The sequence below is a fragment of the Peromyscus maniculatus genome, chromosome 14 (assembly GCF_049852395.1).
Source record: "Peromyscus maniculatus bairdii isolate BWxNUB_F1_BW_parent chromosome 14, HU_Pman_BW_mat_3.1, whole genome shotgun sequence".
Lineage (NCBI taxonomy): Eukaryota > Metazoa > Chordata > Mammalia > Rodentia > Cricetidae > Peromyscus > Peromyscus maniculatus.
The window spans coordinates 74,098,339-74,119,059 of NC_134865.1; the positions used below are offsets into that span (position 1 = coordinate 74,098,339).

At 50.9% G+C, this 20,721-nt stretch overlaps 1 protein-coding gene across 4 annotated transcripts in view; it reads right to left on the reverse strand.

Annotated features, from left to right (window-relative positions):
• Itpk1 (inositol-tetrakisphosphate 1-kinase) overlaps positions 1–20,721 on the reverse strand; it is a 145,342-nt gene that overhangs the window by 94,686 nt on the left and 29,935 nt on the right. For 3 of the 4 annotated variants that reach the window (XM_006990894.4, XM_016009168.3, XM_042261083.2), the window contains exon 2: positions 17,395–17,419. The exons of the other annotated variant lie outside the window; for it this stretch is intronic. In XM_006990894.4, the coding sequence (XP_006990956.1) occupies positions 17,395–17,419 (25 nt within the window). The remainder of the gene's footprint in view (positions 1–17,394; positions 17,420–20,721) is intronic. 4 annotated transcript variants of the gene reach the window in all.

The window sequence follows — 20,721 nt, forward strand, 5'->3', positions numbered from 1 at the left end:
CAGGAGACTGGTAAAGCACCCACTCAGGGGCGGTGCAGTGAAGAAGGTGAGGCGGAGAGCCTGCTCCGTGAGGTACTCAGGCTGCAGGAGCTCCGGGGACCTGCACCTGCCCTGCTCTGAGGGAACAGGGAAGGGTTCACAGCAGTGCCATCTCCACAGCTGCCCATTCCAAAGCTCCCACGGAGAGAAGGCCAGGGAGGGCAGTGCAAGCAGACATTGGACTGGGTGTGGGAAGGCTGAGGGGCAAAACCCATTGCTGGCAGATAAGAACAAAAGGGAGAAGAGTTAGGAAGACTTCAGGGTAGTGTAACAATGGGCCAGAGTCACTAGACAAGGCTCAGGTCATCCACAGTTGTACGGCAGGTGTAGGCCTCACCATGCCCACGAGAAGGTCGCTGTGGAACAGCAGCCAGGGAACCAGGGAGCCTGCACCCCTCAAGGGCCTGCGGAGCAGGATGGGGTGACAGGCAAAGTACCCCCTGAGGGGAGGGGAAACAAGGCAAGACAGATGAAGTTAAAACACAATCTGGCATCTTAAATAGCTCGCCCCAGCCAGAGCTGGCTACAATACTTTCCAGCCAGAGCTCAATCCAGAACCTTCTAACCATATGAGAGCAAGGCCTCTGCCTCGGAGCCTCAGACCCCCACTGTCGCTGTGGCAACGGCCCACAAACACGGGGAGCCCAGGCTTCAGTACTACAAACAACCCTGACAGATTCAATAAATATAAATGTACTACAGCAATTTGTGGGGAATTTATGAGAAATTAAAATTTCAACTTCGACAATAAACAACCCATTTCAGAATTTGCCCCACTTAAAGTTAAATAAACTGTGTGCGAGCATTTTTGGAGCATGATGATGTGAGGCTAAAAGCTGGCCTGGTGGGGAATGCCTGCTGGGCCTCCCCACCAAGAGCCCTCACTCTGCAGTGTATATGTGCCGGCTCCCCCTCTGCACTTTCACACCTGGGCCTTCTAAAGCCACCTGGGCCACAGTGAGGCAGGGATGAGGAACTCGGGTGTGCATGAACGCGGGAGTCAGCCAGTGAAAAAACAGTGTCTGATACTAGGTCACAAAGCTGGTCAAGGTCAGAATGGGATGAAAACCTGCAGGTCACACACACACACACACACACACACACACACACACACACACACACACACACAACCTAATGTATACTTGCTGTGCACAAAATAATCTCGTGTAAGGGAGGCTGAATGTGGGGAGCTAGCTGAAGTCTCTGAAAATCCACCCTACTGAGACCATCCACAGGGCTAGCTAGCCTGGAGCAGATCAAGGACTTCTCGCACACTCACCACCCACAGGGCTCACTCAGACCCCAGGATGCTGCAGTAGGAACACAGCATCAGGATGAAAGGCTGAGGAGATGAGGAGGGATGGTTCCGTGGGGAGATGCCCCGCTCCTGCTTCCTGAAGACTCTAGAAAGGCCCACAGAGACGGGACCCAGGAGACTGCACAATCTCTTTACAGAGAGGGAAGCAGGGTAGCCCACACTGCACAGGCAGTGGACAGGCTGGGGGGGGGCAGGCAGGGAGCCAACAGCCTTGGCCTGATGCTTTTTCTTGTGGGAGGCACTACATGCCCAACAGGCATGCACTAGGCCATTCTCCTCAGGCTTGGTGGAGAAAAGGCTCACAACCCGAGATTCAGTAGCGTGACGGCTAATCACCGGCCAGCAGGTGCGAGAGCAGGTACCACATGGTCCTGGCAGGGGACCCATTTAATAACAGAGAGACACCGAAAGCCTCAGCTGAAGTGAGTCAGGGGCTTGGTCATCCCAGAGTCTCACAGGACACCAAGGGCCTGGCAGTGAGTCCTGGATGGAACCCAGCAACAGAAGGACTGCAGGGAACCGGCTACTCCTCGCTGGTCCGCCCCTCATCTGTCCACATTCGTGCCTTGCCTCGCAACCTGGCAACCCCAGGGGATAGACAGAGGGAGCTAGAATGTGAGTGACATAGGAAGGAGAGAGAAGCGAGTGTCACATACATCCCTGTAGCACACGTGACCACAAGGCACCCTGAGCCAGGAAGGTTGACCTCCAATGCAGGGTTCACTCTCCACAATTCCTCCAGATGCCCGCCTAGGGGATTTGTCCCCTAGGAAGTAGGTGTTACTTTAACAAGCTCCACACCAATAAATCTCATATTTATGTAGCACACAGCAATTATCACAGCCCTGCCCTCACAACGTGAGAGCGGGACACTCACAGCAATACTAGTCACAACAGCAACAAAGGAGAACCAGGGCCAGCATCCACCTAGAGAATCAAATAACCACAACAACGGCCACATTTAGCAGAAGGCAGCACTCACGGAAGCTAGGTACATGGTGGGAACAAATTACATGATCTGTGCCATAATTTGTTTAAAGTGCATCAATGAACAGTCAGTCTATCTCTACAGTTAAAGGACGTGTGGCCATCGGATCCTTGGAGTGTGAAGAAATGTATTTTGCTCCTATAGGCCACACAAGACACTATAGATCTTCTAGAAAGCCATTTAAAGATGCCTTCTAGAAGGTCAGAAAATCACATAGACAGAGAGACAGCTCCCAGGGGCCCTGGTCCCATGGCAGCTTTGCACTGTCACAGAAGTAAAGGGGGCCACCAACAGTCCAGCTGGAGGGGCTCCCTGGCTTACAGTCAAGGCTGAGTCCTGGCCACTGGACCTAAGACACTTCGTCTTCTCCCTAGTAATATGGATGGGCAGGAGTCCCCATGCCCATTAGCCGACAAAGACACTGAGGTCACAGAGAGCAAAGTAGCAGAATGCCCTGAGTGGTGGGCCCAGAGTATCCTCCAAGTACCCAGTAGTCTCAGATGCTGCTCCTCCAGGCCCTGCTGCCTGGGCTAAGAGGTAGCCATAGGACCAGGGCCCCTGGGAGCTGTTTCTCTGTCTATGTGATTTTCTGACTTTCTAGAAGGCATCTTTAAATGGCTTTCTAGAAGATCAAAGGTCACTAGTCTGTGTGTGTGTGTGTGTGTGTGTGTGTGTGTGTGTGTGTGTGTGCCTCTCTCTCTCTCTCTCTCTCTCTCTCTCTCTCTCTCTCTCTCTCTCTCTGTTTGTTTATTTGTTTGTTTATTTATTGGTTTTTCGAGATAGGGTTTCTCTGTGTAGTTTTGGTGCCTGTCCTGGATCTCACTCTGTAGACCGGGCTGGCTGTGAACTCACAGAAATCCTCCTGGCTCTGCCTCCCGAGAGCTGGGATTAAAGGCATGTGCCACCACCACCCAGCTGGTCACTAGTCTCTTAAGCTTAGTCACTGGGTGCCCCACCCACCACCCTCCCCCACGCCAGGCTGTTTCTGCCCTGTTCCTGAACCTTCAGCTCATCAGAGGCATCCTTGCCCAACCTGGCTCCTATCGATCTTGTCAAACACTGGGAATGATAGGAGAAGGTGGCAAACCAAGGACTTCCTCCCCACCAGGAATCCACACCCCTCTCCCACCTGAGACGGGAGACGCGCCAAAGTCAAATTCTCAGTTAGCCAAGCGTGGGCTTCGCGAAACCAGAGTCAGATTGGAAGAAGATGAGCTGCTCTTGAAGTCCTTGCCCAGCACAGCCCTGCACGCCCTCCTGAGCCACCTCCTGGCAGCAGGGCTGAGATGTACAAGCTCCTCCCCTCTGTCCTTGCCTCATCTCGGGTTCCAGCCCACCACCATCTGGCTGTGTCCACTTGCCCAGAACTGCACAGCTACCAAAGGGCACAGCTGGAACTAAGGGTGAGTCCTAGCCAGTGGCCCATGAGATGCAGAGGAGCCCCTTCCTCCGGGACCCAAACCCAGCTCTGCTGCTAACTCACTGGGCAGCACAGGGCAAGCAAGGCTGGTTCCACATGGGCAGCCCGAGTCTGGCCTGAAAGTGGGCACTAACAAAAGCAGCCAGGCAAGGAAGGCCCAGATAGCTACCGGGCTAGTTCATGGAGGCGCAGCCCAGTGACAAAAGCATTCCGGGATTCCTCCACAGGTATGTCCTAGCTCCCAGACTCCAGTGATGTCTCCTCCTTCCAGATGTCCCTTCACGACCTGAACAAAGTTCCCAGTCCAGGGCCTGCACCTCATTTCCACTAGATCAGCAGAGCCTCCGGAGCGGCTTCTGGAGTGTGACTCAGCCCCACAACACCAAGTTTCTGGGACATGGCTGCTGGCTGGGCCCCAGCAAGCCGGCATCTCCTTATAGGGCGTGCTTTATAGCCATTCTACAAAATTCAAGAGGAGTGAGATGTAGACAGTGATGCTGGGAGCAGGCTGGGGGCAGGAGCTCAAGCTCCCAGAGCGTCTGGGTCCGCAAAGGCTTCCCCTGTCTGCTGCTTGTACACAGCATCCGAGATCCGTGGAGGAGGAAGGGCCACTCTGCTTCCCGGGGGAGTCTCGAGTCAGGGGCTGGACAAAATGGGAAGAGAGAGAGGCAGAGCCAAGCTATAGCTCCAGATTTGCAAACCTTTTGGAAAAGCCAGCAACTGTTGTGCCCGGGGCTCCCTGGGACCTCCCCAGAGAACCATAAATGGCGTGCTAGGTTTGCGGAAAGTGATGTTTGTGAAGCTAGAGCCAGCATCCGTATCTCTGCGCCCCATCATTGCTGAACGAGAACTGAATCAGCCTCTGCCCATTAATGCACCCCAGGGCAAAAGCCATTCCGATCTCAAAGGGTGCTGCAGAGCACACAGCATCCACCCCTAGACATAGGCGAGGGGTGAGCTGCCAAACAGGAGCAGAGGGACCACAAGCCGGGCCACCATGGAGAATCATCCCCGGTCACCCCCACTCTGAACAAACCAGATAGGCATATACATGATGGTGTGTCTGACTCTCCCCTTGTGGGGATACATCATACAGAGAGAACCCTGTACCCTGGCTCACACACGCTCCCCCTTCACACTTGCATTTTCCACAGGTCACTAATGGCAACCATATTGGCACTTGTAAACGGTACTGGACCCCTGCTTCCAAGACAAACCACCGTGCAAGCTCTGTGCCCACTTACCTTGCATTATATCTCAATGCTTAGAAACCTGTGAGACTGCATCAATCAATATTCCCATTCTACAGACCAGGAGATGGAACGTTGGGGAGGTGAGTGACTTGTCCTGTTTTAAGTGAGAGGCCCAGTGAGCTTCATCTTCACGAGGCTCACCAACTAAAGCCAATTCCACAGCTCCCCGTCCTCCTCAGTTACAGAATCCTGAGGTCGTTTGAGGTGACAATGTGCCCAGTGAAAACATCACACTCCCTGCCCACTGACACCAGATGTGGCTCAGTTCTGACCCAGGCATGGTCAGAAGCAGTATTAGAAGGGACTTACTTCTAAGAAGGCCACCACCAAGTGTGAACGGACTCCGGTGGGTGCTGGGTGGGGGTCTTTCCCCACACTGCCTCCACTGCTCAGAAAGAACAAATGTGACTGCAGCTCCGACAACAGGAAGCCACACAAGGCCAGCAGAGAGGGTGGAATGTCACAGACATTGATTGGTGCAGCACTCTGGAGCTCCCATAGCTCTGTGGTGTCTATACCCGGCATCTTTAACGTGGGAGACAAATGCATCCCGTTTTCTTTGGGTCACTGGCATTTCTAGTCCCCTACTGACAGCTGACTACAAATGCCACCTAGCAGAGCTTCAGGGGTGCAGGATGTTGGAGAATTGAAGCTGGCCAGACAGAGCAGGGGAGTGAGGCTGAGACCAGGTAGAGTCCTGACCCTAATGTGCAACAGCCTTGCCCAAGGGAACCAGAGAAGATGGGTTCAGGCCACCATCTCCTGTCTCTATTCTAGGTCTCCTTTTCTCACCCGGGTTAAAACTTCCTCTTTGTAACACTGCCATGGTTCTTTAATGTGCAGAAGAAAGAGTCAGTCATCTTTTTGTCTGTTTGTTGTTTGCTCTGGAGCGGGCTGTTGTGTGTGGCTCTGCTTTGTTTTTCTTCCTAGGCAATCCAGGTTGGCCTGGAATTTACAATCCCCCTGCTCCCACCACCTGACTTCTGGGATTATAGGCATGTGCCATTACACCCAGCCCTCTCCAGAGTTTTCATTCTCCCTCCTGGGGACTTTCACCATGGTGACTAATCTCATTTTCCCACACGCACTAGCTGCCAGGAGGCTCAGGATTGCCCTGATGTGCTCCCACGGCGGAGGTGTTCTTCTGTCGCTGCCTGTCACCGGCTTATTTACTGGGGTTTCCTTGGAAGGAGGAGGTAAAAAGTAAAACATGCAGAATGCTGAAAACCTTGTCACCCTAGACTGCAAAAACTCATCCGTCCCTTTCCAAGAACGGTTAAATGGCAATTTACCTCACAAGTTAGCATTTGATGGGAATAGAGAAAATAGCACTTCATGGGAGACTAGTAAGATGGCTCAGTGGTTAAGAGCACTGGCTGCTCTTGCAGGAGACCTGGGTTTAGCTCTCAGCACCCACATGGTGTTTCACAAAACATCTGCAACTCCAGGTCCAGGGGATTCAATGCCCTCTGCTGGCCTCCATAAGCACTGCACATATGAGGTGTACGTACGTACATACAGGCAAACAAACACACGCATTAAAAAAAAATTTTTTTTAAAGAAGAAAGAAAACCATTTCCAGTTCATGAATGTAGTTGGCTCTCTGTACTGGACAGGTTCTGCATCCAAGACTCAACCAACTTCAGATCAAAAATATTTGAAAGAAATATTACAAGCATGCTTACCACATACAGACAATGTTTGTTATTATTCCTTATTTCTAGTACAGTGTTTACACTGTACTAGATGTGATACATAGCCAGTGATGGCTAGAGTGTATTGGCTTTCTGCAAACACTGTATGCTCTTTACAAGGGACTTGAACATTCATGGATTCTGGTACCCACAGGCGTTTCTGGAATCAGTCTCCCAAAGGATGGACCTTTGAAAATGATGCCAAATGATACATCAAGCTGTGCCTAGGAAAGCAACAGCAAGCTTTGCCCAACACCAGGCTACATACACCACCAAGTATAGACCACGAATCTTCCATGGCACACAGACACATAACCACTATCTCTAGCAATCAAAGGCACCTTCCCCATAGCCAGCAGGGCAAACCTGAATGTCTCAATTTTCAAAGAACTGAAAGGCATAAAATAGGTGTTACAGAACCAGAGAGGAAGGGGGGGGGGAGTAAGTTAGTAAAAGTACAGCCAAAGGAGAAGGAGACGTCACTACTTTGAGGATGAGACAGCGGAAACTGTCTCCAGTTCACATATTTCTGCAATATTAAATTATTTTTCTGCTAATTTCCAAAGATTTCTTGGTAAGATGCCTCTACGTGCTAGAGTGTACACTAGGTAGCCAAAGCCCCCAGAAGAACAAGATGTGACCCACGTCCCTAGAGAATTTACAGAAAAAGGCAGGGAAGCCCCTAGCCTGATGACACCCTGAGATGAGCTCAGATGCCTGCAAGGTTAGGTGTCAGGGTAGGTCCCTGGAAAGGGAGAGCCCAAGAAGGCTTTAAAGAGCTGGTGACTGTGAGCTTGGTGCTGATGGAACAATGTGTGTCCACCAGATGGGAGAGAGGAGGGATGTGGCCGGCTGCAGGAACAGAATGTCTGGAGAACAGGCCATGTCTCAGGGACACTGGGGCTCTGTATAGGGTGCGTTAAAGGTACACATGTGGTTGGGGCTGGAGCTGGGTTTCCTGGAGCAAGATTCAACTACAAGGGCTTCACTGACCCCTTCCAGGAAGGGGTCCATCACTCTACACCCTGTCACAGTGGCAAACAGTAACAACATGGGGCTTGTTGAAAAGGGACACCTAAGTAGCCATGCAGCAGAAGGGCCCAGTGCAGGGAAGGGACCACAATGCCCCAGGACAAAGGGACCACAGGAAAGCACTGGCTTTGAAAAACACAAAGCCAGCAGTGGAATATGAAGGTCAGGTGACAATGTGGAGGACACCGTGCTAACTGAGCCAGGCCACACTAGTATGGAAAAGGACAAACTTGCAAACACAAAGCCAAGTACCTACAATCTCCATTTTGGGGGATCAGAGTTCAAGGCCAGCCTCAGTTACTTAAGACCCTGTTTTACATATACATCCTCTCTCTCTCTCTCTCTCTCTCTCTCTTTCTCTCTCTCTCTCTCTCTCTCTCTCTCTCTCTCTCTCTCTCTCTCTCTCTCTCTCTCTCTCCCCTCTCTCTCTCAGTAAATGTAGTATAATTCATTAATTAATGAGTATAACTCATTCACCACTGAGATGGTTCAGTGGGTAGAGGTGCTTATGCTCAGGCCTGATGACCCCACTAGAAAGTAAGAGAGAATCAACTCCTGAGAGCTGGGCTCTGACTTCTACAAGCCCTCCCTGGCACACCCACATCACATTCACACACATACACACACAACCCCAAGTCATACACTGAAAAATTTTTAAATAACAATCTGAATCCATTGGTGTCGTGGCACATGTCGCTAATCCCAGTTAAGTCCTGGGGGAAAGATCCCAGAATACATGGAGGCTGTGCACACACTTGCTGTGGCCACCTCTCTCCGCAACCCCAAGCGCTCCTGAAGAGGTATCAAGGCCAACAAGTCTTCAGGGCCTAGTGCATGCAGACAGGTGTCTGACCACCACTCCAAAGGCCCAGACCCACTGCTGGGCATCATCCTACCCACCTCCCAGAGGCAGACGCAGCAGGAATGAGATGCAGCCCCACCACCTGGCAGCCCACCCTTTCCAAACTGACTTCCCGGGAGTGAAGAGCAAGTCTTTGTCTCTATCTTTCAGAAACATCGACAGGTGATATGACAGGACCGGGAGACAGATCATAAAAACCTGGTGTGAGTGAGGTCTCCCTGAAGTGATACTGGCCATATGTGGACACATGCAAGCTTCAGGGAAGGCATATGAGACTCGTTAAGCTATGCTCTCCCAACTTTGGAATGTCGTGTGGTTTTCCCATAATAGAAAGCTTTAAAAGTGATAATAAACAAGCCTTCTAGAACCTTACTGCCTGCCTTCAACAACTTCTCTCCTCCCTCTCCCTCCTCCTTGCCCTCCCCTCCCCCCTCCTCCCAAGCAACCTTAGAGGCAACTACTTGCCTTTTGTGTTTCTTCATTTAAAACACAAATGACAGTCTTATAAACCTAACTGAACTGGATATGAGGACATGAATAAATGTACATGAATCTTTATACCAGAGCACAAAACATGTGCTCAATCAAGGTCATTACCCAGAAGTAGTATGCTTAGGTGGTGACTACAAACCATCCTAGACGTGGCTTTGGAAACTGCCTTGTGCCTCCCTGGGTTCCCTAATGCCCTGCTTCTAGTACAGAGCCAGGCTGAGGGACACCGTGGTAGACACCGGCCTGTAGGCACTGTGGGTGTGAGTGCACAGAATGCAAACAGATCACAAGCAAGCCTTGCCACCGTCACACCTCAGGGTCTTAATGCCTCAAACTCAGCAAGGTCACTTCTAAAAATCTATCCAAAGTGAACACTGAGCTAGGATCTAAACCTACAAAGATCTAAGTTCAGACATCCATGGCAACACTGCCAGCCAGAAGTAACCTTGAACTGAGGCTCCAGACACTCATACACATAGACAATGGGTAACGGAGACAGTTCACCTACCCCCAAATACAGGTCCCAACCTGAGCGCCCAGACATAACAGCATGTTTTCACGATTGTCTCTGGGTTTACTTCCCAAGATTCCAGCAATGAGCACACGCGACTCAGAAGTACAAGAAGAATCTAGAGCTGCTGCTGACCAACCAGAGCTGGCACTGCCTGTGGGAAGCAATGGCTTGACCCTCTCTTCACTCATCCTGCAAGCATAGTTCATAGGCTGGACCCAGCAGCCTTTATGGACTATCCAGTTCCGGCCTTGGGAAGACAGTTAATGGGCAGCTCCAGCTGCAGGGGTAGGGTCTGCAGGAGAAGCAGGGAGGGGTCACGAGCAAGAGGATGCCTGAGCAGCTCTGAAGGCACACAGGAAAATAGCAGCCAGGCTGGGGAGGGAGATGCGGCCTTCCTACTCAATAGAAAAACAAGGTGCTTTGCGTTCTTTGGAGGTAAGCAGAAGACCATGCATGTCTCCTGCCTGCAGCTGTGATGGTTGTCATATCAACATACCATTCCGTCAGCTGCAGATCTGCTCCTATGCTCCCCAAGATGGTGCCCCAGTCCCACATGGCCTCACAGGCCATGCACCAAGTGTCTCCAGCTGCAGCATGCACTCAGATCACAAACAGATTCAGACTGGGCTGGGGCACTCAAAGTCTCCCACAGTACCAGCAATGGTGGGTGGCATCTCAAGAACGACACTGAGTAGTGACTTCACCCTAGAACTGGAGGCCACTTTCCAAACATATCTGCTTCTGCCTCTTCCAAATGCCCTCTCCATCCCTTCCTGTTTTCTTTTTTGCTTCTCTTTAGTCTCATGTGAAGTACTAGCTTGCCACACTCCATCCAAGAACATCAGGAAGTTTTGACAGTAGACCAGGCAAGTAGATCCTGTGGAGGCCCAGTCCCAGCTTAGCTCAACAGAGCACAGGAAGACCTGGGGTTCCAGATACCTGGGAATGAGGATACTCAAAGGCGCGCACAGGGAGCCTGCTTCCCTGGCCATCTTCTGCCATCTGGATGATGAAAGCAGAGTGTTTCTGTTCTAAGGAGTTCTCCTGTAGACTCGGTGAGTCTGAAGCTGGAGAACAGAATGGCTAGACAGAGCTGAAGCCTACTAGCCACTCAGGACTGCATGCACCTATATGCATCCCGTCCTGGGAGAGCAGGGGCAAGATAAAGTTGGTTGTACAGTGGATAATTCAGTGGCAGGGCATTTGCTAGGACTGATCCATCCTCAGCAACACACACACACACACACAGGCGTGCGCACACACTAACCAAGTAGAAAGAAATTGCCTGGTAAACACTAACAGCACTCAGCAGCCATCTTTAGAATGTTCTCACACTGTCTTCCAAGATGGGATTTTTGTTTTATTTTGTTTTGTGTTTCTGGAGACAGGGTCTCACTATGTAGCCCGGGCTAGCCTTGAACTCACAGAGATCTGCCTGCCCCTTGTTCCACAGTGCTGGTACTAAAGGTCTTCCAAAATGAGATTTTTTTTTTATGGCTACAAAAAAACCCTGATATAAACAGACACTAATTTATATAACGTTTCCACCTCATGTGTCATTATTATAAAACACACACACACACACACACACACACACACACACACACAAATAATGATCATAAATTTGTCATTCAAGATATCCAAATAAGTGGCTGAGAGTGAATAATTTTCTTCATGTAGAAAAAAAAATAATCTGTACCTTAATTGAAAAAACACATAAAATTTGTCTTTGGGGGAAAAAAAAAGAATTTACAAGCTAAAATTCTTAATTAGAAATCCAAAAGTTCCCTCTGGTGAGGAGGCAGCCCAGCTTCTTCCAAGACACATTTGCCCCTCACAGGCCACCGTGCTCACAGCAAAGGGTGAAGAAAAGTGACTCATATTCCTTCAGCACTTGTCGGGGTGCCAAGTATCGACCCCTTTTAAAGAGGAAGAAAATGAAATCTCACAACCAGAAAACACACTGGCAGAAAATCAGGCCGGGGGCCTTAGAACCCCTCAGAGGGGTCAGCCCTTTGTCCACCACGGGCCTCTGATGACCACATGGAATCTTCTTGTGCAGAATCAACCTCCCAGGCCTGTGGTGGTCATCCTTGGAGGTACTAATCTACCGAGGGTCAGCTGTGGTCAGGTGGTCCCCAGAAAGCCTCTACTTACAATGGGGGTGACCAGAAGATTGCCACAGGCTCTTCCCCATCCTAAGCGAACAGACCGCTAAAGTCCATGGTGCTTATTAGCTCCAGAGCACTGAGATAAGAGAAGAGCTAAGGAACGGTGTCTCCTTCACCTAGAAACAGTCTAGCAAGGGCACCAAGGCCAGCCACCGGGGACACCAGAGGGAACGGAATGGCAGAGGAACCTAACAGGGCTGATCAATCTATACCTTTAAGAAAGCTACTAAAATACACCTGGAACCAGCAAGAACATTCCACGAGTAACATTTGCTGAATCGGAGAACTCTGTCCCCTGAATTCAGCACCCCTCTCTGTCATCAGCAGCGTCCCCTCTCTGGCTGTCCTTCCTCCAGTGCCTGGAACCCTGGAACCTAGAATGAACAAGGAACACTTGGGGGCTGACCCCTCACCCTTTCTCACTTCCAAATCCACCCAGGTACTACTTCCGCCCCCTGTAACTTGGTAACTACAGCCAGCCTGCATCTCCCCTCGACAGGCTATAACCCCAGCTTCCTGCTAGAGGCCTGGCTTTCTGCCTTCCATACCAGCTTTTTCCTGACACCCTCCCTGTGCCCTCCAGGGAGCTCTTCCTCCCTCCTCAATCCCAGCGCTCCTCTCTCCCATCAGAACCCCTTCAGTGCCCAGACGCTGCCCCCACCAAAGTTCACCCAGCCCCTCAGTGCTCTGAACTCTCCTGTTTGCGTCAGCCTGGCCTCTTGCCAACCCCCTCAGGACCCAAAGCCCAAACTCCCTAGACCAATCTTCCTCAACAGACACCATTCCCAGGCTCCAAGTCTGGATGCAGGCTAGTCTAGGTCCCACAATGCCAACCTAGTAACTTCCCGTAACACTTCGGCCTCATTCACTCTGCATCAAGAGGTTATGGCCTCCTCTACGGGGCCTCCCCATTGCCACCTACCTCCTTCTTGCTCCATTCCCTTGAAGACCCTAACCCACAACAGAAAGCCTGCCCCATCCACAGGGCTTGCCCGTCAACTCCCAACAGTCATCACCGATGTTACACCCCACCCCTGAACTGTATGGGCTCAACACGAAGTTCTATTGCAGTCCTGAGCACATGGCCTCCTCTCGAAGGTATACAGCCTGCTAATTTCTGCTTCTCAGCCTTGCCTTTCCCCGGATGCTTGATGTCTGCCAGCTTTTGGGGTAGGCTGGTTGCTCTTCCAGAAGACCCCAGCTCAATTCCTGGCACCTACATGGTGGCTCGCAACCATCTGTAACTCCGGTCCCAGGATACCCAATGCCCTCTTCTGGCCTCCGCAGGCCCTGCATGCATGTGGTGGACAAACATATATGCAGGCAAAACACCCATACACACTTTAAACAAATCTTTTTTTAAGTACTGCATCTCTGCTAGGGTAGAGGCCCTGCTCCCTCTTGAACCTGAGGAAACTTACTTGCCAGCCTGAAAAACAGTGGCTGCCCCAAGACTAGGTTTCATAATGTCTGAATCTGCCAAGAATTTGGAAGGAGGAATCTATAATTGGCTACTGTACTTTTCACACTTGTGGCTTACTCATTTGCATTTTAAAAGAATAGCCCAGGCTAACAGACCCTGCCTTCTCCCCAGTGGGGTGAAAGCCAGGCTTATGCTGAGGCAGGGGCTTTGCCAGCATGCCAGCTGCAGGCAGGCAGGGTCTTCTTGGGTCTTGCTCCACTGGGTTTGGGGATACTGAGGAAGGAGTAATGAAGTCCTACAAAGAAAAGCATCTCTCCTGAATTTATCCACAGACCAGACTAGAGAAACACAGGCCTCTGATGAGCCCTCAGGGGGTTCTGATGGGCCCAGCCCCTGAATCCAATAACCCTCCGCCCCCAGACGCTGTCTCCAAGGTGGTCACAGCTCCGTATTTAACACTTGGCCATTTTAGCATCCATCTGGCTGTGTTCAAAGCTTTCAGACTCAGGGGGGAGAGGGGGACGGGAGAGAGGTGGCAAGTCCTGATGGGTCTGTGGGCTTGGACTACTCTCAGGAAGGCCCTACTGGGTGCAATAACTAACCCCCACAGCCAGACTCCTCCCCTGGGAGCCTTCCTGACCTCACAGATGGGGTAAGGTTCCAATGTCTCTGCCCCTCTGGGCCCCTGGTCGCCGACTGCAGACTGGCCCACACAGGTGTCCAGGCTGCCATACAGAAAGCAATGGCTGCTCAACTCCACACCTTGTACCTCAACTCCTGGGTCTCAGTACCTCAGCACTAAACACACAGCAGGCCTCTCCTCCTCCTGAGAGACCCACACCACACCGGCATGTTGCTTGCAGCCTCCTGAGCTAACCTGAGCAGAGTGGCGCAACTCACAGGAAATCAGGTCAGGGGAGGCCAGGCAGGCAAGGCGAACTCCCCGGTCCCCTGTGGGAAGACCCACAGAGCCTCTTGATGGCCTGCCGCCATCCCTCTCTGAGGAAGTACCTGGTTCTGAGATGTAAACGGCCTTCAAAACAAACCCCAAAATTAATGTTTAAAACTGTCTCAATTGGCACGTTTTTAAGCCGATATCTGAAATGTCCCGTAAGTTTAAATACTTGCAGAGGATGTCATATCCAACATGATGTAAATATTAACATTAGAAAATAAAACTGTTACTATTTCTCTTTTAAATGGATCCAATGTGGTCCAAATACTCCGGTGATCTGCGATCCACCATCATCCATTTTCAGATTATATAATCAGGGCCTTCTCAGACAGCTAGAAACCAAACACTTCTTTTTTCTTCTCAGACTAATTTCCAGTCCTCTTCCTTGGAGATGTTTAAACTGTCAGGGTATTTTACTTCGGAAAGTCTCTCCCTTATTTTTCTACTATACCGCTGAGTTATGTACATAACTGTTCCTCCTTCAAAGGCTTTCTATATGGTCAGAAAGCTCTCACATACATCAAAAGTTCCTTCTGAACTAAATCATTATCGGTTATTAATATAAAATTGATCAACATGACTAACATATACTCAAAACTGCACAAGTAATACACGTGAAAAAGCTTTATTAGAAACGTAACTTGAGGAGATGAATGGGACTTTTTAAAAAGTCATTTCCTGCATCCACAGAGGCGTCTTACCGACTGCTAGAGTAAGACAGTTAATTCTATCTCCAGTCTTCAGTTTATAGAAACAAGTGTTAAAACTCAAGGGGAGGAGCTGGGTGGTGGTGGCGCTCACCTTTAATCCCAGCACTTGGGAGGCAGAGGCAGGAGGATCTCTGTGAGTTCAAGGCCAGCCTGGTCTACAGAGCAAGTTCTAGGACAGGGTCCAAAGCTACAGAGAGAAATCCTGTCTCAAAAAAACCTCAAGGGGAGGGGAGATGAATCGTTAAATTCATCACCCATGTGCTAGCCAGTTGACAGCTCCATCGGGTCCTCTTTCAATTTTGTTCCCAGCACCATGGATCTCCTCCAGTCTTTATCTCCTAGGGTTATAATGACCAGCTGACTCCCTTGATGATGGAGGGCTGTGTCCTGTGGTCCCACACTGAGGTACAGCTCTGCAGGTCATCAACCTCTGTGTGCCAGCCCCAGTGCCAATCACGTCACCTGGACTGAACCAATCCTCAAGGATCCTGGGGCAGGTCTGCCAGTTATCCCACTGAACAGACTAGCGGGCTCATCACACAGCCAGAACCTGAGCCCAGGCCGCCTTGCTCCTCACCTGCCCGGCAGGGGTGGCTGAGGCAAAAGAAGGAATCTGATAGCTCTCACTGCTGCAGAGCACGCGCTCACACCCATGCCTGGGAAAGGTTACACACCAATGTTCCTTGAGAATCAACGGCCACTTCCTGGGTACACCACAGTCCCCATAAATGTCCATCACTGATGCTGCCGCAGTTACCAACGGATAACAGGAAGAGAAATTACTTCCGTGACCTGGACAAACAGGCAGGATCTTGCCCAGGTTCCTCATGCTTAGGTCCTGAACCCAAGTCCTGCATCCATTTAGACAGTAGCGAAAGGCCAGCAACACTGGGTGGGGGGTATCTTGTAAATGCATCATGCATTAACACAGAGAGAAGACCACAGAGCAAACAGGCCAACCCAAACCTCAACCCTCACTCCACTGCCAGGCAGCAGACCTCTCCAAGGGCCACAACATCTGGAGCCTCAGTTTCTTCGTCTCTACAAAAGACATACCTCCTCCCATACAACCGGGACCTGACAAAGGAGATGAATGCTGAGGTGCCTGGGGCATGGTCCCCCTAATCCTCTCACTCACTCACACCTAACCCAATGACTGGCACTCTGCCTACCTCACACTGAGATGTGGTGCCCGAAAGCCCAGCTGACTTGGAAAACCCAGCCAAGGTATTTGGCTTCCAGTTTCTGCAGAGTCTCCCTCAGTGTCTTCACATTTTAAAGTTCTCAAGACTCTCTCCTGGACGCCAGAGGAGGTGCAGGGAGAGGCTTCGCCGTGGACTTTATTTTTAGATGCCAGAGTAGAAGGCACCCAGTTGGGCTTCACTCTGTCCCCAGCCACCACTCCCTCCCCCTTAAGTCATCATCCAAATGAACAACAGACACATCTCGAAAGCGGTCAGAACCCTTTTGCCTGGCACACTCTAAACACTGGCGCCAGGCTCGCGTCCCACCCACAGCCAGGGTACGGAGAAGATCTCAGGCCTGCCAGGTACATGCCCGCCTGGATGGGGAAACCCTTTCCTACAAATGCTGAGCAGGAGCCTCCTGAAACTGAACAAACAAGGGCTCTGGGTATGCCTCAGCAGGCTTTCTAGAAACTTCCTTCAGCTGTCTGCCATGAGCCTTGGTCTGGTCCCCATCCTGGGTGACCCTCTGCAGGGCAGGCAGATTATAGCCTTCAAAGCAGATGGAAGGGTAGACAGCCTGGTACCCGGACAGTCAGGTTCATCTTGGACAGGGACAGCAGGGGCGACACGGGAAACCAGGCACAGCTTTGGTGCACGTGTCCAACCTGTCCCTCACTGTGGGTCTCTATTTCTGAGTTTACGTGGAGGTGAATACCACTTCACCATCCCTGGAGAGACATGACTATAAGGGCCACGGTCTCTTAGCAGAATATCAACAGGTAATCCCATGGCCAGGCTCTCTCAGACAGATCAAACCTGCTGACCTTCCTGAGACGGCTGCTGTTGGCATCTGGATAGCCACTTCAGGGCCATCTCTCCATTCTTTCTTCTCTGCCCCTCCCCATTCTATCCACACTTTCTTTTCCTTCCCCTTCCTTCCATTCTTCCTTTTCCCTTCCTCCACCTATCACTCTTTTCCCCTCCATCCATCCTTCTTCCTTCTCCAGCCAGTGAGCCCAAGACTGAGCAGAGGACAGAATGACAGGACACACAGCCGGTCACTACTGTCCCTTCATCCTTCCTAACACCCATCCAAGTGGCACGACCCCCAGGACTCCTGGCCCTTCCTGTTCCTCACACACTAACTCTCCAAACACTAGCAGCCACCAGCCTGAGTCTGTACCCCACTGGGGACAGCAGCTATGTCAGATCTCCAGGGGGATGTCACCATCCAGGCACCCATAAAAAGCGGCCAACCACCCAAACTCTCACAAAGACAGATTAAGCTCATGCTTTGGTCACCACATGGAAATGTGAAGAAGTGGTCTGTACTCACCTGCACGACCTCTATCCCGCGCTTCCTGTGGAGAAAACAAAGAAAATGGTGTTACTCCAGCAGAGAGGCAGCGTCCTCTCCAGACCATCCACTACAGCCAGCTGAGAGCAGGACCAGCTGAGAGCGCAGCAGCATGAGCCATGCTCAGGCCATGTCTCTCCAGCCAGCATCCTTAGAGGGACCTCCTTTCAAGGGCAAGGTTTATGAGCCCCCTCACAACCTGGCAGAGATGGCTGATTCCCGGGAAACTTGGCTAGAGCCGTGTAGAACTGACAGCAGCTATCGCCCTCCCAAGCCCTCCAGCCTGGGCCAGGCTGGGTCTTCAGCAGTAAGAGCTCTGGCCTGGACAGCCCCAAGAATCCCGCGTGCCTCAACTACCACAGGTAGATTCTCCAAAACTTTCACCTTGATCCAAGCACCTCGGTCTGGTTCCCACGTCTGCCACAGCCTATCACACCAGCCATCCATTTTTTTCCACTTGTCCTTCTCCAAACCTAGCCACTTCTGGCCCCTCCTACCATTCCGTGGCCTCTAGCTGACCCATATCCCTCTCAGCCTGAACTTGTTGTGTTTTTTTTTTTTTTGGGGGGGGGGATGGGGGTGCGGTTATTTGGGTTTGGGGAGGAGATTATGCTACCTGACAAAACTCCAAGATTGTTCTCCTTTTGGTTTTTCGTTTTGTTTTTCAGACAGGAACTCACCATGCAGCTCTAGAACTTGCTACGGAGACCAGGCTGGTCTCTAACTCACAGAGATCCACTTGTCTCTGCCTCCCAAGTACTGGGATCAAAGACGTGCACCACCGTACCTACCACAAACTATTTTTCTGTGTAACCAACATAGCTTTTATATTTTATTACTAATTCTTAACATACAAAGAAATAGGTTTCACTGTAACATTTTAATACATATACATCATTATATTTTGCTCTTGTTCCCTCTTCATGGCCGCCCCTTGCTGGTCACCTTCCTCCCCTCAAGTATCCCTCTTCCTGCTTCAATGTCACACATATCCGACTACCCTCACTAGCTCCCCTCTCCCTTCCTTTAGACCTCTTCCTCCCCTCACCAACTCCTCAATTCTGTCAGTACACCAGAGGCGTTCCTGCACGCCTGTGTTCACACACACACACACACACACACACACACACACACACACACACACACGGCAGGCTGTGGGGCCGGTCTGCAGCTCTGTCAGTAGATGAATGCGTGAAGAAATACATACACAATGGAACTTTATCCTGCTGTAAAGAGGAAAGAGACTATGGCATTTGCAGGGAAATGGATGGAACTAAAGAGCACTGTGCTAAATGAAATAAGCCAGACCCGGGAAGACAAATATGTTTTCTCTCACAGTGGAATTAGCCTGGGCTTTGTATACTCCATCTTTCTCCACCACCTTCCCACACAGTCCCACAGCCAACTATCCATCACACTTGTCTCACTCACCCCATTTAAGCATACGGGTTATGTGTACGTCTTTCCAGAGCACACCACACTAAGGCTCCCTGCTGGCTACCCACCTTCATTCATCAACCTGCTTCACATTGTTTACTGCAAGCTAGGACCCATCTCCATGAGGTCCAGTGCACAGGGCTGTCTCATCCCTTTCCAGGGTGTGCACTCCCCAACCCTCAGGACTCAGCTCAGGTGAGTCCTCCCCCACCCACTCATACAATACACCCATGAACCTGGGTTCCCATTCTCCCAGCCCTTAGTCCCTGAGTATGAACCACTGTCACTCAGAAATGGTAAAAACCAAGACTTGCAGGGACTGAAATGGCCCATGTGTTTATTTTACCAAGAAAAGGGCTCAGAGAAGGCTGGGGTCCAGGCAAGGCTAGCAGCCTGCAGTTTACTCACCTAGGCTCCTGGAAACAGGGACTGAGTAAAATTAAAAACTGTGCCCCTGGCCTAGTTCTGGTGCCCACCAGCCAAGAGCTGCCCATACAGGGCTGCTGTCCAGTAGAGCTATAAATATGGAAAAGCAACTTAGCTCCCAGCCCTGGCACTGCATTCAGAGGGTACAATAAATGGCACAGCCTCAGGAAGCAGGCAGGATCTCCCTCAGCTGAGGTCCACCGTCCTTACTTCTTACATGTTCGCCAGCTGCTTGGCAAATGCTTTGTGAGGGCCGACAGAGGACCCAATACAGCAGGCAGCAGGGCTGAGGACCACTATAACCAGCTGGGTCAACTGGAAGAACCACGTGGCCAGCCTTCCCTTTAACCCTATGCTCCAACAGAGCCTGGCCCCAAAGAACCCAATGAGAGAACTCCATGGTTGACACCACTGGGGATTCTCAGGTCATTCCGTCTTCCTGCACTTGCTGACGGAATGACGGCCAATACCCACCACCTGCTCCCACAATCACACAAGGCACAGGCCAGACCCACGGCAGCAAGGCCTCAGGCCATCCAGGCCCAGGAAAGGGGGCCAGACAGCATCGTGAGGAGACTCAGCAATGTGAGAGCCTGGATCACCCGCTCCTGTCTGTAGCTAGAGTTTTCCTGCCTTGCCCACAGTCAGGACAAATCTTTGTCACCCGCCAGTCCCACAGCCGCTCAGACCCAACCAAGTAAACACAGACACTTATATTGCTTACAAACTGTATGGCCATGGCAGGCTTCTTGCTAGCTGTGCTTATAGCTTAAATTAATCCATTTCTATAAATCTATACCTTGCCACGTGGCTGGTGGCTTACCGGCATCTTCACATGCTGCTGGTCATGGCGGCGGCTGCAGCATCTACATCTATACCTTGCCATGTGGCTGGTGGCTTACTGGCGTCTTTACATGCTGCTGGTCATGGCGGCGGCTGCAGTGTCTCTGCCTCAGCCTTCTGCTTCCCAGAATTCTCCTCTCTCCTTATTCCACCTACTTCCTGCCTGGCCACTGGCCAATCAGTGTTTTATTTATTGACCAATCAGAGCAACAAATTTGACATACAGACCGTCCCACAGCACTTCCTCTTTTCTTTTTTTAAAAAGGAAGGTTTTAACTTTTACACATCTCCAAAGTCAGCTTGGTATATTTGGGAATTTGGGCGTAGCTTCTCTTACTACTTCCTGCTGGAGGGGGGCGCTGTATCTTATGGGGACACAAAGAAAATTTTAGGATCATGGAGTAGTCCGTGAGACCGTATCGTCTGAGCCAGTTGCCTTGAAACAATTCTGGATGTTGGATCATCTGGGCCATGGTGTCATCGGAGACCTTTCAGGTGGTCTTGGCTGGTCAAACCTGATGTATCTTAATCTGGAACAAATCCATAGCCTATGGCTTTCTGTGGAAACAAAAGCAGAGCCTCCTTTCCAAAGCAACATAT